Source organism: Coloeus monedula (genome assembly GCF_965178545.1).
Source record: "Coloeus monedula genome assembly, chromosome: 1".
Lineage (NCBI taxonomy): Eukaryota > Metazoa > Chordata > Aves > Passeriformes > Corvidae > Coloeus > Coloeus monedula.
In genome coordinates, this window is record NC_138781.1 from 43896064 (window position 1) to 43912367 (window position 16304).

Sequence of the window (16304 nt, forward strand, 5' to 3'; positions counted from 1 at the left end):
TCTTTGCTCATTAGTGGCCTTTGGGGAGGTTGCTAGTCAAGTAGGTTTTACACAAGCAGTTTATTTGTTAATATACGATCTCAGCGTGAATGTCACTTTCAAGGACCTACTTGAGGATTTAGAGTTAAGGAGACTATTTGCCTAAATGAAAAGAAAACATTAGTGTCAGGAAACAGTTTATCTTCCATGTGTTTCAAGAGCTCTTGAAACTGAAGAAAAATCTGCAGTATTTTTAAGAGTGAATAAACAGATTTAAAATAATTAAGAAATAAGACTACTTTGAAATAGATTTTGAATAATATGGAGATCGATTTGATGGGATTTTACAAGACTATGTGGTCAAACATATGGAGTCATGCATTGAGTGAGTGCATAGATAAGAATGGGGATGACCCATCAAGAATGGGAAGTTCCACAAATATCCAGTACAGTAAATGCTTAAAAGCATTTTATAAAGTACATCTAACCTTTGTCTTTCTCAAGGAATGAATATTGATTTAACCATACAAAAGCTGATTCTCCTACATGTTTGTGAATACTTTTTATTAATCCAGTGAAGAACTCTGTATGCACAAACATAAAACTATGTGTAGAAAAAAATAATAAAAATCATCCAGGTAAATGGGAGGCACTGGACATTTGGGTGCGGGCAAACAATGAACAATAAAGTTCAAATTCAGTAAAACTCTTAATTCCATTTTAGTGCCATCCATACTTTGCATAATACCTCAGGATTTGCTTGAGTCAGACTGAATTCAATAGGATTAGATAATAAGGTCTGTTGTCTTGCTGATTAAGAACAGAAATTTTAATGCAAAGATAAATATTTAATGTAATATAATGAGATTCTTAATAAGCAGAAGCAAAAGGAAAACTACCAACTGCAGAAATCAGATTTCAAAGTGAGGAGCAGATTTGCAAGTCCTGCCATGGGCTTCATTCACAATAACGTCATTAAAACCTGCAATAATGTAAGATCATTTAGGAGGTTTTTCAGACTTTAGTATTGTGTACAAGTAAAACATTTATCCTTACAAATAAGCTATTTACAGTCCCATTCCAGCCCATTCTTCCTTTGCTAGAAACAGCAATCACTGCAGAATGAAAGATGAGCTACACTCATGGCTACTTGCTTGTATTCCAGCACCAGTAAAACAAATCATTAAGATCAAAGCACCAGCTCTTTTTAATAAACTGTGAGTACTGTTGTTATTGTGACTTATGGCTTTGCTCTGCAGAGAGGGAAGATACAAAAGAGCACAAAAGAGAAATCAATTTTTTTTTACTGAATGGTTCAGTATTAACAATAAATATAGTACATCATATATATAATACCTCTATGTTACATGCATACCTAAATATTAATACACATGCGAGTAGAACTCTAGTTTTATATACAAAGAGGAGTTCAGGTCCTGACTTGCAGTCAGGACATGGCCAGACCTTATGCTGGGACAAAAGAGGAAAGCAAATGTTCCCTGATTCTCCAGTTTGGCCACAGGCTTCTCTGGCTTCCAAAATGGTGCTGTTCCATGCCAAGCAGGGGGCAGTTTTATGATACAAATTGAAAAGCATTTGGGGAAGAGGTACCACTCAGAACAGGACACATTCAAAATTACTCTATAACTTAAGAGAGCTTCATGGCTTTTAAAAGAGTTTAGTCAGAGACCTTTTATTTCAATTGATGAATGAGTTTGCCTTTCCTCATAACTGGATATTCAACCAGCAAACACACCTGCCACCTACCCTTTGAAAACAGCATTCTCTTGAAGGGGTTTCCACCAGGCTCCAAAACAAATGGGTGGCCAAAACCATTGTTTAGAGTTGTTGAAGGTTAGAAGCCCTAAGCCAACACAGAGAATTGGGTTTAACCCCATCTGCCTTGAGTAAACTTGCTAACTCATTGTGCAAAACATGTAGAGGGAATACACACATAATAGTAGTGATCAATTGATTTTTCAGGATCCTGGCTAGGCTGGTATTGCTGGTCATCAGAAATTATTTGATTTGATTTCTGATACAGAGAACTCAATACAGAAAATACTGAGGTAAAAAATAAACATTAAATGATACAGAAGCAGATCTTTTAATATTAAGTACTTCAGTACCCAATGATTTTTCCTAATTTTCACCTGTTTCTCTATGCTAGAAAAAGGTGGAATAGACTTGCAGAATTTCAAGGTAAAATTATACCAGTGACGTAACTTTTAATATAAAAGACAGTTTCTGAAAATGTTTAAACAGAAATACGTATTTCTCACTTATTACTTCATGAGGTCATTTTTAAACATTCATGAGCCACTTAACTTAAAATAAATTCTTCTCCATGAAGCTGTCTGCTTATTTTTAAGTTTTCAATGTGTTTTCCCCTTTCCAGTATTTCTAACTACATTTTAGAACCTAATTCCTTAAAACTAATAAATGTTTCTCCTTCCTTTATGATCCACTGCTGTTGTTGCTTAGCCACTGGTTATCACCTACACACTCTATCTTCTCTTTTATGAAAAACATTGTTATAGCCTGAAACAATTCTGCCATATAGATAAAGTATTAAGTATTTTACGCAGGTGAATAGCTCTTCCATTTCCATTACCATTATCAGATTGGCCTAGTCCTACAGGACTGCAGCAATTCTACAATCAGGATAATGATCAGTGTCTCCCTCTCATTCTCTGAATATTACTGATAAAAGAACGAATCTTAAATTTCATGCTTAACCATGCAAAACGGCGCTACTCATTTAACTGTTTCAGGAATCTCTGAACCATATGGATAAATGTGCTTTCAGACGAGCAGAGTTTATTCCACTGTACCAAGGGATGTGAGGCAACACTTAATTTGGAGCATTAATTACTTACAGATGATTATGTTCAGCTGATATGTACAGAAACCTAGATTATGAGTAGATTTGGCTTGACTGACGAAACTAGCTAGAGTTTGTAAAAGAAAATTTTGCATTTTGAATGTAGTCTCTCTATGTATTACTTGCCAATCCAATTCCCCCCAAAATACAAATAAATGTGAATGTTTCTAATGAAAGAAGTATTTTCATTAATAACCACATGGGGATTTTTTTGCAATTTAAAAAAGCAGTCTGCTGGTATATAAGTAAAAAAAGTACTTAGAATTCTACAGCTCTGCTATTGGAATGCAAAAAGTATTGCAAACAACAGATTTTATTTTACTCATCTATTCTTTCGCTTGATTCAAATATATTAATCCTGAGACTGAGTTAAAACCCCTTCATTTTCCTTGGTTTGGATTAAAATCAGCCAGTTCTGCCTATTGGAGATAATTGATGGGTGCAAACTCTAAAACTTCACGTAAGAGCACTGCCATTGTGTGATCTCCTATTCTAATCTCAGTAAACACATGCCCCCTAGCAAATGATGACAATCTGGCTCTAAAGAGCCCTTAGGTTCAGCAAGTCCATTTCTTTTCACCCCCGGTTTATCTTAATCTGGAAACAGATGTCCTGCTCCATTATCTGAAGTATGACTGGACTCACTGGAGCAGTTATGGATCTCTGCCACATTTCAGATTTCTACTGAATTTGTAAATTTTTTTAAGTGTATATACAGAAGATTTGCTTTGTAGGTTATATTTGCTCACAAATGCAAAGTCTGAAACTTAGCACAATAAAGGTCTATACAGAACCTGTAGATCATTTTGTGTGAAGGTTTGCCCCTCCTAATTTCTTTCCTTTTCTTTGAAAAATTGTAAATTCTCATTTCCGATTTCCTGGATTCAAAATGTGCAAGTATAAAGAAAAGGTCCTCACTTGACATTTTGATCAGAAAGCACTGACCATGTTGAATCAACTTGTCCATGGGAATATATTCATCGTGTCACAACTTGAGAACATGTACAGGTCAAACACATGCCCAAAAGGTGACATTTCCATGGGAAAACAGCTGGCTTTTGTTCAGCCCTAGTTCATAGCTCATAGACTCTCTGCTGTGCTGATTAACATCAATAGGCATTTTCTGCAGCACAATAGAACACAATGATGCTGATGATTTCATTTAAAAAATAACTGGCTAATATTTTTTGCACTGATTGAAATATACTTACTGAGAGAAGAATCCTGATTCAGATTAATATTTCCATATAGAAGGGACTGTGCCACTTAACTATTTAATTTTCTTAAAAAATACACCTTAAGTGATAAAATCAAAAATTCTGTCTGCATAAACCAGCCCTTTTTACTCCTTTCCCTATTTTTTGAAGTTTATTAATCCTCTGAATTATTGCTAGTAATTATTAAATTACTGCATAATTACTGGGGAATTATCAGCCCACTTACAATAAAATATTAATTTTCTTAGACTCCTTGACTAAATCTGACCATCAAATTCTTACAGAACTCATATCAGGGAAGTATTTTTCTCATTCTTTGAGAAGACATTTCATTACCATGCAAATGGAAGTGCCTCTGAGCAGGCTAATTGGTATATGCAATATGTAACAGGCAAACCATAGTCTGAAGTCACTGCAGAAAGTATAATTCAAATTTGACTGGAAATACCATTTTTTCTTGAGATCTGGTATTTACATATGGCAAAGCGGTGGGTGGATATCTATCACATGTGCAAATATTAAAAAGAAAAATTGTGCAAGATACTGTGTTTCACCACCAAAGAACATTTAAAGGAAATGTACTTGGTAATTAGATTAATAATGGGCAATTCATTTGATAGAATCAGGCAGCCTATTTGAAAGCAACAGAAGTACATAATGTAATCAAAGCATATTTGGTTCAATTACCTGCATTTGTTTATTTATTTAAAGGCATGTTGTGTACGCACACTATCACTAGCTTTTAACACTAATTTTAGAAGAGAGTGCAATATTCAACAGTCCAGGAGAATAGACCTTGGGAATAAGCAGTTTAGGCAATTACAAATTCAGTTTCAAACACAACTTCACATACTGAACTTCTCAGGAGCACTCTTCAGTAGAATGGGACACAAACAGATTCCCAAGTGTATCAGAAAGGATGCTGCTAGCATCTGTGAAACCGGCTCCAAGTTGTTAATCTTGAACACACAAAAAATCCACTCTAACATGTAATTTTAACATGTGAATATAAACCTGAAACTTAACACACAAATCAGCCACACAGCCAAGAACTGTGACTTTCTTTACCATGAAACTAATCTAAACCCAGTGTCACTCTCAACAGCAGGTTAACATAGACTAATTGTACTGACGTGCAGTCATTCCTCTTAAGTGCCTAAACACGGAGCTTCTGCAGCCAGCCACAGGCAGTCATTAATTTCACACTGTGAAAACGCTTTCTAAAGACAACTCTGTAATCAAACGTGTTTATTTACCTGTCATAGTCTTGGCAAATCTCCCCAACAGCTACCAAAGCTTTCAGATACTCATTGGGCTGATAGGGGTGGATGTAGTGCAGCGAGCAGCTGTTCCTAGGATCACCGTTTGATGCAGTGAAATCTATAGCTACCTGGAAAAGAAAAGAAGTCAATGTGTTGCAGAGCTCTTGTGAGCATAAGTATACCTACATCAACTATGTATCTTTACCAGAAACAATTTGCTGAAGCAAAGAGACAGCAGCCTTAAAGCAAAGGTCATTTTACAGTGTACTTAATCAAATTTGAATTAGGATTGTACCGGTAAATATACGTAGAAGCAAATGATAGTTTATAAAATAAGAGATAACAAAACTAAAATGGCATAATTAGGTAAAAAATTACCTGCATTGCTATTCTATGGGGAAAATTATGTTCTAATAAAAATGAATCAAATTAACTATCTCTAGGTTCTCATATTTAATTAAATTATTCCAGCTCAGGTGACGTTCAGGACATAAAAGCTTTGCAACAAAAATGTCCTTAGAGAGTTACAAGTCCTACTAAAACTATAAATTAAAACTCCAATTAGGGACATTTCTTAGCTATTTTAATTCTTACTGTGGCTGTAGTAGTAGATATTGGTTGTCTGGTATTTTTTGTCTTCAAAACATCTAAGCATTAAATAATTAACCCTCCCAATTTCACAGTCAATAGCAAGCTTAACCATGAGCTGCAGGGTAAAAATAAAGCTTGAATCCTGCAAAGATTTTTTGGTTGTTGTTTTTGAAAAACCTTAGAGAAGATTGTGGGAAGTAGTCAATGCAAAAGCAAGTATTAATGAATCATCTTAAAATTAATTTCTCCCTTTTAAAATGCTCTTTATACTTCTCACTGAAGGTAGGCTCTGGCATGCAACTTCCTTTGTCATGGATCAGAAAGTCCTCTGTTGAATTTGTGAGGCTGCTTTATAGGAGTTCCTAAAAGGAGCAACAATAATCCCAAGGGTCTTACAGAGGGAACAAAGCCATTTATAAAATGTCCTTGTGTCTAATAACCTATTCCTCTAAAAAATCCATTACACCTGAATATTCAATAGACAAATGCAGCAAGTTCAGATTTCAGTTTTACAGTGTAGCTGGAAGCTAAGAAAGGGTCTTGCTAAAGGCTGCAAAAAGCACTCTGAAGGCACAGCTTGCTTTTGCAAATGTTCAGCTTCCCCAGCTGCAGCCTCTGCTTGGCACAGGGAACGCTACTTTATGCAGCTCTAAAATGAAAATGAAACATGACATTTTCGTGCTTCTGTAAAAAAATTACACAGCTGTTCTGAAACTTACTTCTTGATGCTAAAAAGTAAAAGGGAAGTATCATACTAGGTCAACCCAAAATGGCTTTCATCCACTGGTTCTGATTTTCCACCTCTATCTTTTAGCTGAAGAAACTCCCTTCTTTGCCTTGATCACCTATGAACCCCTGGCACCTCACCACATCCAGTCAGGAGAGAGATGAGATTTTTGACTTGCAGATAAGAGTAATCTTTCACCTCTGCTTCCTACTCACTGTTCAGGCACTGAAGCACTGAGTTTGTTTTCCACATAGATCTTTTTCCAAAAATGGTATCTGGATTTATCTTGAATAAATCAGTGGAGAACCTCTCATGACTTCACTTGTAAGGGCACGTAACCGAGAAGCACTACACATATTTAACTGAGGAAGAAAGCAACATTAGTGGTTGTGAAACCCAAGATAAACCTATGGATGCCTGTACGGACTAGCTTAGTTTTGGGAAAATTATTTGTAAAAAATCTTATTCAAGGTATGCATATTCAAGGTATGCATATTTTCTTAAAAATAAGTATATTTTCCCTGACATTAATTTGACCCTAATTTCATTATACAAGGCACAAAAATGCCACTGTATGATAGGGAAACAAAGGGGATTCCTGTAAAATTGTTAAAAGTAGGTGGTTTTGCTGATAATCTCAAAACACTAAAACACCTTAACAAGACTTTAGTGACACATCAAACAGAACTGGACAAGACTTCCTTTATGGCTGTTAGCCATGGCTAACTGCTTTGGAAATGAGAACAAGAATACAGAGTAGGAATAAGGAGTAGGTTTCATGAGCTTGGAAGAAAGCCTGTGGCTAGTGTTCGGGTAAGCAAAAAACACTTCCTGGAACAAGCTTCCTTTTGGAAATGGTCCTTGCAGCAGAGGTCTGCTGATAAGTAAAAAAAAACCCCTCATTTCCTATGATGAAGAATTTATGAATATTTGTACTTGGATGCAGTGTGCTTGAATTTGATCCAAGTCTCTGTTTGACTCCCACAGAGAGGACTTATAAGAAAGATGACCCCTTTAAATTGCCATGATTCTAAAATACCAATGCAGAGCTCTGCTCTTTTAGCATTACTCAACAATACCAAGGTCTTGTGCAAATACATCAGATAAGGATTTGTAAAAATGATTTAATATATGACAGAAGTTATGTTAATATCACAACTGAGCTTATCTTTGGGCAGCAAAGGAGGAATCTTTCTTACAGTGCGTACATTTGATTTTTATCAGTGTATCTTTAAATGTATCACTTCCAATGTACCAGTCATCTTCCCTCAGCTAAATAAGAGCATAAGAGAACAATAACTATACTCAGTACCAGCTTCTTTTTTTTTCCCTCAGACTCGTAAAAATGTGATTTTCACTACACTCAAAACATCCTACATAGCTGGGACCTCCTGCTAGATCTGTCAGCAACAAATCAGGCTGCCCAATACCGTGACTTGCCTGAGAGAACATCTGTCTGATATATCTTTCTATTACAGTTCCTTTTATGCATGTTACACATCCTTTCTGCTGTATTTCCTAAAGTGATGGAAATGTCTTCTGACTACAGACCCATTTGCACTGCCACCCTCTGAACATTTCTTCTGCAGCAGGGTACACTGATAAGAGATACAGTGTTTGGCAATAAACTGGGCATAAAAATAGAGGGCTGGAATCAGCACTGTCGATCTCTGTAGATGAAAACTTCTTAATAACTGGTTTTAAAGCAAAGGAAAAGTTTACTTTTGTTTTTCAGAGATATTCTTTCTAACTTCTACAATCAAGGTACAGAGCATCCCAAGAAGACACAGCATGATGTTACCAAGGCTTTCATTATACCTTAAATTAGCAGGTACATCATGCTACAGCTTTTTGTTATCAAATGTGTGTTTAGCATCCCATTTTCCCTCCCTCAGCAAGTGCCCTTTCAAATCACATTTGTATCATACTGCCTGTACACAGCATGAGCTCAATAGAAGTGTCATTAATATTAGAACAATGACAACAAGAATACACGTATCAGGAGAGTTTCAAACAACCCCAAATCCACTACAGTTAAAAAAAAATGGAAATCTGAGAAAGTCCAAGGAATAGGCCTCCTCTGTTTCAGTGGTCTGAATGAATCAGTTTAGGACTATGTGAAGAGGGGATTACATGATGCATGCAGGAAGCAAGGGAGAATGGAATATCTCCCCAGTAGGCTGCACCCTTTTGTTTGAGTGACCACCGGAGAATTTGTTTCGGAAAACAACACCACATCTCACAACCAGCCTGTGCAATAATACTGAGGACTGGTAGAAGAAAAGCGAAGGAAAATATGTGGAGAGCCAGTTTGTGACGATGTTTAGGTAGAACCACTAGGTTATGCATGCAGAGAGCTACAGGTACAGAGATGTCACCATGGCTTACCCTGGGTCCACGCAGGTTGAAAACTGATAGTGATGAGTTTACACAATGCTTTACCATTGAGGGCAATAGTAATTCAGGGATTTCTGCAGTTCACAGTAGAATGAATCTTCCATTTCTTTTATGTCCTCGCTGCCCATCCTTGCAGATGAGCTTACTTAAGCTTTCTATTACCAATTGTTTTGTTTCAGTAAAATGAAATATAGTAAAATATAGTAGAAGAGGTACTATCCACTTTAACCCATTTGCCCCACTACTTTTAAACTTGTGTTTCACAGCCTACTAATAGGAAACCTGTGATAAGCAAATAAAAGGCAAGCAAATTGCCATAACCCTTCCTTGCACTGAGTAAGAACTCCTTCTTCCATTGGAAAACAGCTAGGAGGAATCAAAGAGAGTTTGAAAAGCACAACTGTAACTTAACTTAATATGTAAATCCCTAGACACTTTCTAATGGTGGCAGTGCTCCTGTTCTTGAGCTGGAGCTATAGGAAATGCATATTAACTGGTCTTTGCATGTGCCTAAGCACATGCCCTGATTAGAAAAGGCTTTTGAACATTACATGAAGACATTAATGTCTTTCTGATAACAATCTTGAACACAGTTGATAATTGAGTTCTTCCAGTCATATTTTAGGGAGGAAATGTCAGAAAAGATAAATTAAAGGGGTTTCTGGTGATTGCAAAGTTTCAGACTTGAAGGAGAAATATGTGGATTTCTCCTTTTGCATTGCAGATACGTGGGGATAAAAGAAGTAGGTGGGTAAGGCAGAGAGGTAATTAATTACACAGTATGCTTTATATGAGAGAAGACAACTATGAAGATCTTTGCCCACTGCAGAAGGTATTTCCTTCAAAACCAGAACAGAGTCCTCAGTTCTGGGTGTTATCCAATGAGTTTGTGATTAGTACAGACAAAGTCCATGTTTAACACCTCAAAAAGCTGATCTATACACAAGAGGACAATCCACTACTGTCTATAGCTGCTGCTGGAACTTTTGGGTACAATTAAAAAAAAAAAAAAACAACTTTCTTTTTTTGTCAAATCTTTTTGGAAAATTAAGGCTTGCCTGGAAAATGTGAAATGGGACATTTCAGTAGCATCCAGTGTCTGATATATGTGGGAGCAGAAGTAGGGCAGGGTGTTACAGGAAAAGAAAAGATCTCCAGCAGAAGAATAATACCTTGGTGCGCATTTTTAGCCCTTTAGCTGGCATGAATTAGAAGTCACATAAATCAGATTGGAACTGAGCCACAATCCGTATTCCTATGCTATGGGAAAAACTGATATATCATATCATATCATATTGCATGATATTAAGTATATTAATTTTTAGATACATGATACAAAAAAAATCAAACCTACACATCATTAAATGTTTCTAAATTTATTAAATGGAAATGCAAAAAACTGTATTTCTGTTTATGAAGAGCCCAGCAAATCCTTTTACACCCTGTTCCTTGAACTGAATAGCTTCTGAGTACACTCTAAATTAGAACTGTGTACCCCTATAGTGCCACCTTACTTGGTAGCTATGGCTGAGATATGAAACACCAGCATTTACCCCAGACTGACAGAGAAAAATCCCTGGCTGGATCTCTCTGTGTGTGACTTTCTGTATAGCACCATTTCAGGGGAAAAACCTTGCTTTAGCAGAGCACTCATTCTGGAAAGGAAGACTGGCCCTTATTACGTTTTGCAAAAAGAATTTAATAATTTACCAAGGAATGGCATGTAAGAATCATTTCTCTGAAAGTAATGAATTGGTATCTAAGGGGATTCCCTTTCTTCAAAACAAATTAGAGAAGTAAGACACTTACTGTAAACTGTATTTGGCAGCCTCCCATGATATAGTCTAAGAAAGAATGCATCTTGTGTATCTGCAGACAAGAAAGCAAGACATTCAACTTAGCTGCATACTGATAAAACGTAAGAGAACTGCCTGAAAAAAAATTGGAAGTAGGAGAGGGACCAACTGAAAATAAGGTAAAGGAAGAAATCATTAAATACAGTTTGAGACAGAAACAAAACTATAAACAGAAAAAATATCAAAATTCTAAACCTACAGAAAGGAAAATTCACATAAGAAGTAGAACCAACTGCTTCTCAGTGGGAATTCAGTGGAAATTTTGCTGTTGGTTTAGGAGGAACAAGAGAAATTTTGTAGACAAAATGGAAGTCTTAAAAGGGATACACACAAAGTTGGCAAGTCTTTAGGTGTTAGAGTTTAGTATTGTCTTTTGCATTGTAAAACTGCAGGGATAGGGCAAGAGAAATGTAACGAGAGTTGAGGACAGTCAACTTACTTTTGAGATTCAAATCCTTGCCTTTACTTTTTGTAGGGAATAGTTTCCACTGCTATTCTACAGGCAGTTCCATTTTGTTCCAAGCACCATTAAAATTTATCACTGAGAGCTTAGTAAAGAAAGAGACAAAGAGCAAAACATATACATACCTTGCACTGATTAAGGATGACAATGCCTGAGTTCTTGTAGTTCTTCTTCTTTGCTTTGTACTTGGGGTTAATGCATTCCCATTGTACCTGTGAAAAAAATAGCAGTCACTCTGCAGGAAAATTTTATGTACAGATGGAATAATTGACAAAAACTGCACTGCCTAATTTCCACAGTTGACTAAATCATAACAGATAATGGCACACAGAGAGGAAAAAAATGAAAACTGTTAACTATGCAGAAAATAGTTAATAGAAAAAGGCCCAGGGCAAACATCAGTCTTTGAACATATACATGTGGACACGGCACTAAGGGAGACATCCAGATTCATTTGTTGTCATCTTCCAGTCTCGTAGTTTCAGGTGTTACATAGGAAAGATTGAGGATCTTTTGAGATCACTTAAGAGGAAAAAAAAAGAAGAAACTTAATAAAAAAGAAAATACTGGAGAGAGCAACCTGATGAATTGTATTAACTACAAAACTGTTGTCACAGTAACACTGAGTTTTGTATTAAACTCATGATTAGAAAAATTCTGGTCAGCAATCATCTCGCTTTCTCCTTTAAGTCTGACAGGAAAATAAAAAGTTAAGAAAATCAGTAAAGTGTTCACAAAGATGGAGCTAACTACTGATATGTTTGAAATTTATCCCTAAGAATATATCAAAATCCCTTTTTGAATTTTTTTTCATAGTTTTATTTAGAGATAGTCAGTTTTACAGGAAAACAGTCCTGCCTTGTTACTGAAATACATCTCCTTGTTCTCATCATAACATCTCACAGGTTCTTAATCATTTCCACTTGAAATGTTCTGCCTTCCTCTGGTTTCAGGCAGCGTGATAAGGCCAAGCTTTCAGACCCTCACCTCTAATGTCTACAATATTATTCATGCCTCTTACTGCAGGAGTAAAATGTACATTTGTACATGCAAGTGTCTATTGGCATTTGTATATACAGATTTTTATCTGTAATGTGCTGTTCATAAGGTTAATAACAGGACTATTTTCCTTCAGAGAGCTGTTTTCCAAGTGTGGGGACAAAACATGTGATGCTGGGTAACAGAAAGAAATACAATTCCAAAAGGAACCAGAATGATCGATTATCTAAAAATCTCTACTATGAAATTTTGAAATGAAACGTCTTAAGTGTAACAGTGTTTTGCCTACAATGAAAACCTTCCTAAGTGTCACAATACTTCGTCTATAGTGAGGTACATACATGATACATCCTAACAAAGTGTCTGAGCACCAAAACCTATTTTTACTTTATGCTCAGCCCCAGAAATTTCATCAAGCTTCAAGCCACTGCCTAACAGCAATTATTTGGATGTCTCTGAAGTATTCCAGACTTAAGAGATTTTGTCAAACATCAAAAAAACGGAAGGCAAAACATCTGGCTTTGGAGCAATATGAGACCACTTTGGCACAGGAGAGGAGGGGTATTTTTCATCACTGTGAAATGGAGACAGGTGACAGAGTGAAGAATGGGAAAAGACAAAAAAAAAGTTCCAACTGCAGGAAGCACATCTGCTTGCTCTCCCAGCTAGCCTACAGCTCAGTTATTTGTCTTGTGAAACAAATGTTCCAACTGAGAAGACAGGCAGATACAGATACATGTTCAGGGAAAATCCTCCATAAATATTTCTTCACTACTCAAGAGAAGCAGTCAGGCTCAAGAAATAAAAGCCCTTCTCTCCCAGCAAAGAGAGTGCTCTGTGACACAATGCTGGAGTGCAATAAGCTCATGTTTGGGTCTGAGAGCAAGGCAAAAGCACTGCCCTCTCCCATCTTGATAGGTTGCGGTCAGGTAAAATGGTTTAACACATAGTTGTCTCCACACTTACTGGAAACATTCGTACAGAAAAATCATGTTGTCTGTATATTATACATACACTGTAATATATCAAATAGAAAGAAAAAATAGGAGACAGGATTCCTCCCTTTGACACTGAAATACACTGGAGAGGTCTAGTAGCTTTCCCCTGAACATCCAAGGTGAACCTCCTTAATTTTAGCATCCTCCAACATGAATATTTTTTCAATGTACATATTTAAACAAGGCCTGACCTATATGAAGCCATATACTATGCACATAATTTCTCTCCTCAGGAAAGGATTATTCAAGCCTGAAAAAAATGTTTTTCATGGTATTCATTTATGGAAGAAGTTTACAATAAATAAGGACCGAAGTTTAATCATCACTTAAAGGAAGAAAAGATCTCTCAGGTTTCCTGAGCTAACTGTAAAATGCAATTATGAATGTTCACCTACCTTGCACAGCATTTTGAGATGTATGGATAACAATTCTCAGTAACAACCTAAAGCTCATTTAAATATTCTATGTGCAAGTCATTAACATTATTGGCTTATGTGGATAATAAAGTAAAGGAAAGAACAGATTAGAAAATTTACAGAAAACAGGAAAACAGAAAGAAAGAACAATTTTGCACTTATTAAATCTGTTGATAAAAGTATGAAGAAGAGAAAGGAATAAGAGAGGAGAGAGAAGACATTTCCCAGTTCATAGGCTTAAAAAAGCCAATAAAACTGTTTTACATAAAAGTCAACCTTCACTTACCCACCAAGATCCAGTTCTGACCTTGGCAATTCCCACAGTTCAATCTAAAGATATAACAAGCACCATTTGAAGGAAATTTCCTATACAGGTCTTACTATTTATCCAGCTTTTATAATGAGAACAAAGTTCAGAATACAGCTCTAAGCAGGTAAGTAATAACGAGAAACAATTCTCAAGTATTTTGCTTGCACTGTTGAGGCCAACCTCAATTTCCAGTCTGTTCCTACATTCCCAGTATTGATTTGGTATCTGACATTGTTTTTTATCGATTCATTTTTGCTCTTAAATTAACTTTTCAGTTGAGAGGAAGCTAATGCAATAGTCTGCAATCTGACACTAATGGTAAACATTGTGAAGTTCGGATTCGTCATTCTGAAAGTCACTTAGCATTTCCTCCAAATGCCTGACAGCTCTGGGCTGTGCAAACTCTTTCCCTGTCAAACAACACAGAGAATCTGAAACAGAAAGCAACCTGGTTTTAAACTATCTACTGTTAATTTAAGTAATGTTGCAAATGTTGGTAATGGACTCCCAAGACTATACTGTGTTGGTGATTCTTTTATACGCTTAAATTTAAACCACTGTGCGGAAAATTTCTGAACGAACTCCATTCAGCTATTCTTCAATGAGAGTCAGTGAACTAATGCTGACACTTGGAAGGTCCCAATCCTCTTGTGCCTGTGATGAGGAGACAAGACATCCCTCAGTGGGAGATGTTACTCTTTGCAGTGAAGGATACTGTCTTTCCAAACATCCTTACTCCTTCTCTTACAAAACCTTCAAAAGAGAGCAAAAAGCAAACAATGCAACCATTTATGCCACACACCAGCAAAGAGAAGTGGAGGTGACTAAATGAAGGCAACCATTGTAGAACCAAAATTTGGACAGTACGTGGCACAAGCTATTCAGAGAAAGAACTGAAGGTGTCAGGAGAGCTTCATGTACCCTAAGGCAAGACAAATGATAGCAGTTGCTTGCTCTGGGACAGTCCTTGCACACCAGGACATTGGGTAGGCCTGTAAGGAAAGGGCTAGAGAGCTTGTGTTGCTTGCAGCCTAGCTTGTGTTAGCAGTAACATGTTCTTTTGCCTCCCCTGCACTTCTTTGGTTTCTTTCTTCTTTCCTGTTCAGCTGCTGCAACAAATGGCACAGTTTGTAAATAACAAAGGAGGCACCACAGTCTAAAGGATGGGGTAAAACCCCCAATCAATAGCAGGCAGCTTTATATCCTTCATTGTCTCTTTCTGATGCCTCAAGAAAAACAAATCAGTTTTATGTGAACTGAGTCTCCTCCCACATGAAAGGCTACATTATTCCTGCCATCCCCCTAGGCAAGAAGACAGGATGGTTTTGTTTTGGTTCTTTTTTCTCTTTCTGTCCCAGAAATACATCCACCATAGGAGAAGAGCTGCTTTTAATCACTATCAGAGATTTCCTCTGGAAACTTGCCCCTGGGGAATGAAGTAGAAATTAAAGCATTTCTTGTTTCCTCAGCCAAGGTCCCCAGCCTCCCCTGTGCTTCTGAGGCTGTACCAATGGCTACCTCCTCATAGGGATTTGCCAAGTGCCTGGTGTGGCTGCACCCTCCACTGAGGCCTCTGCTGCCCTGTCTGCGGCCAGCAGCTGCTGCTGGTGTTGCAGACAGCCCTAGGTGAACTGGGCTGTCTCCTGATAAGACTACCCATGGAATTGTCCCCTGGTGTCAATAAACGCCTTGGCCCAATACCAAGAGTTTAAAGGTCTCACAGTCATCTGAAGAGCTACTAGATGCAAAGGCCCTCTCTAATAACACCCTGAACTTGTGGGAATGTCAGTGGAGATGGGACGTACTACAGCAGGGTTTCTTCCTCCTCTTTCCTTTTGTGTGTGTGCAAATGCGCACGTGTCCATTTTTTATGTAATACAGGAACAGATTTTTTCCTTACATAACTCCTGTGCTGCATGGGGATCCAGGTGATTTCCCCGATTTTTTTCCTCTCAAATCCCTCTGGCTTTATTGCCTTGATTAAAAAAAAAAAAAAAAGTGACATTTTTTTTTCTCATTAATAGAGGATTCCTCCTTTCAGCTGTGATAAGCTTTAATAGTATTTACATTTATATAATCTCAAGCTTCTTCTAGTCCTGTTAAAATATGCTTGATAGATTAATATTAGAACACCTTAAAGACTGCCACTGTTCACAGATATTAAAAACATATATATATTCTTGGAAGAAATCCTAAGACACAATA

The 16304-nt window shown here is 37.0% G+C and overlaps 1 protein-coding gene across 1 annotated transcript in view; it reads right to left on the reverse strand.

Annotated features, from left to right (window-relative positions):
* The window catches only part of CPNE4 (copine 4), a gene marked incomplete at both ends in the record, with an annotated part of 190701 nt that overhangs the window by 33628 nt on the left and 140769 nt on the right, over positions 1 to 16304 (reverse strand). The window contains 3 exons of the mRNA XM_082277487.1: positions 5337 to 5470; positions 10867 to 10926; positions 11502 to 11588. Of these exons, the coding sequence (XP_082133613.1) occupies positions 5337 to 5470; positions 10867 to 10926; positions 11502 to 11588 (281 nt within the window). The remainder of the gene's footprint in view (positions 1 to 5336; positions 5471 to 10866; positions 10927 to 11501; positions 11589 to 16304) is intronic.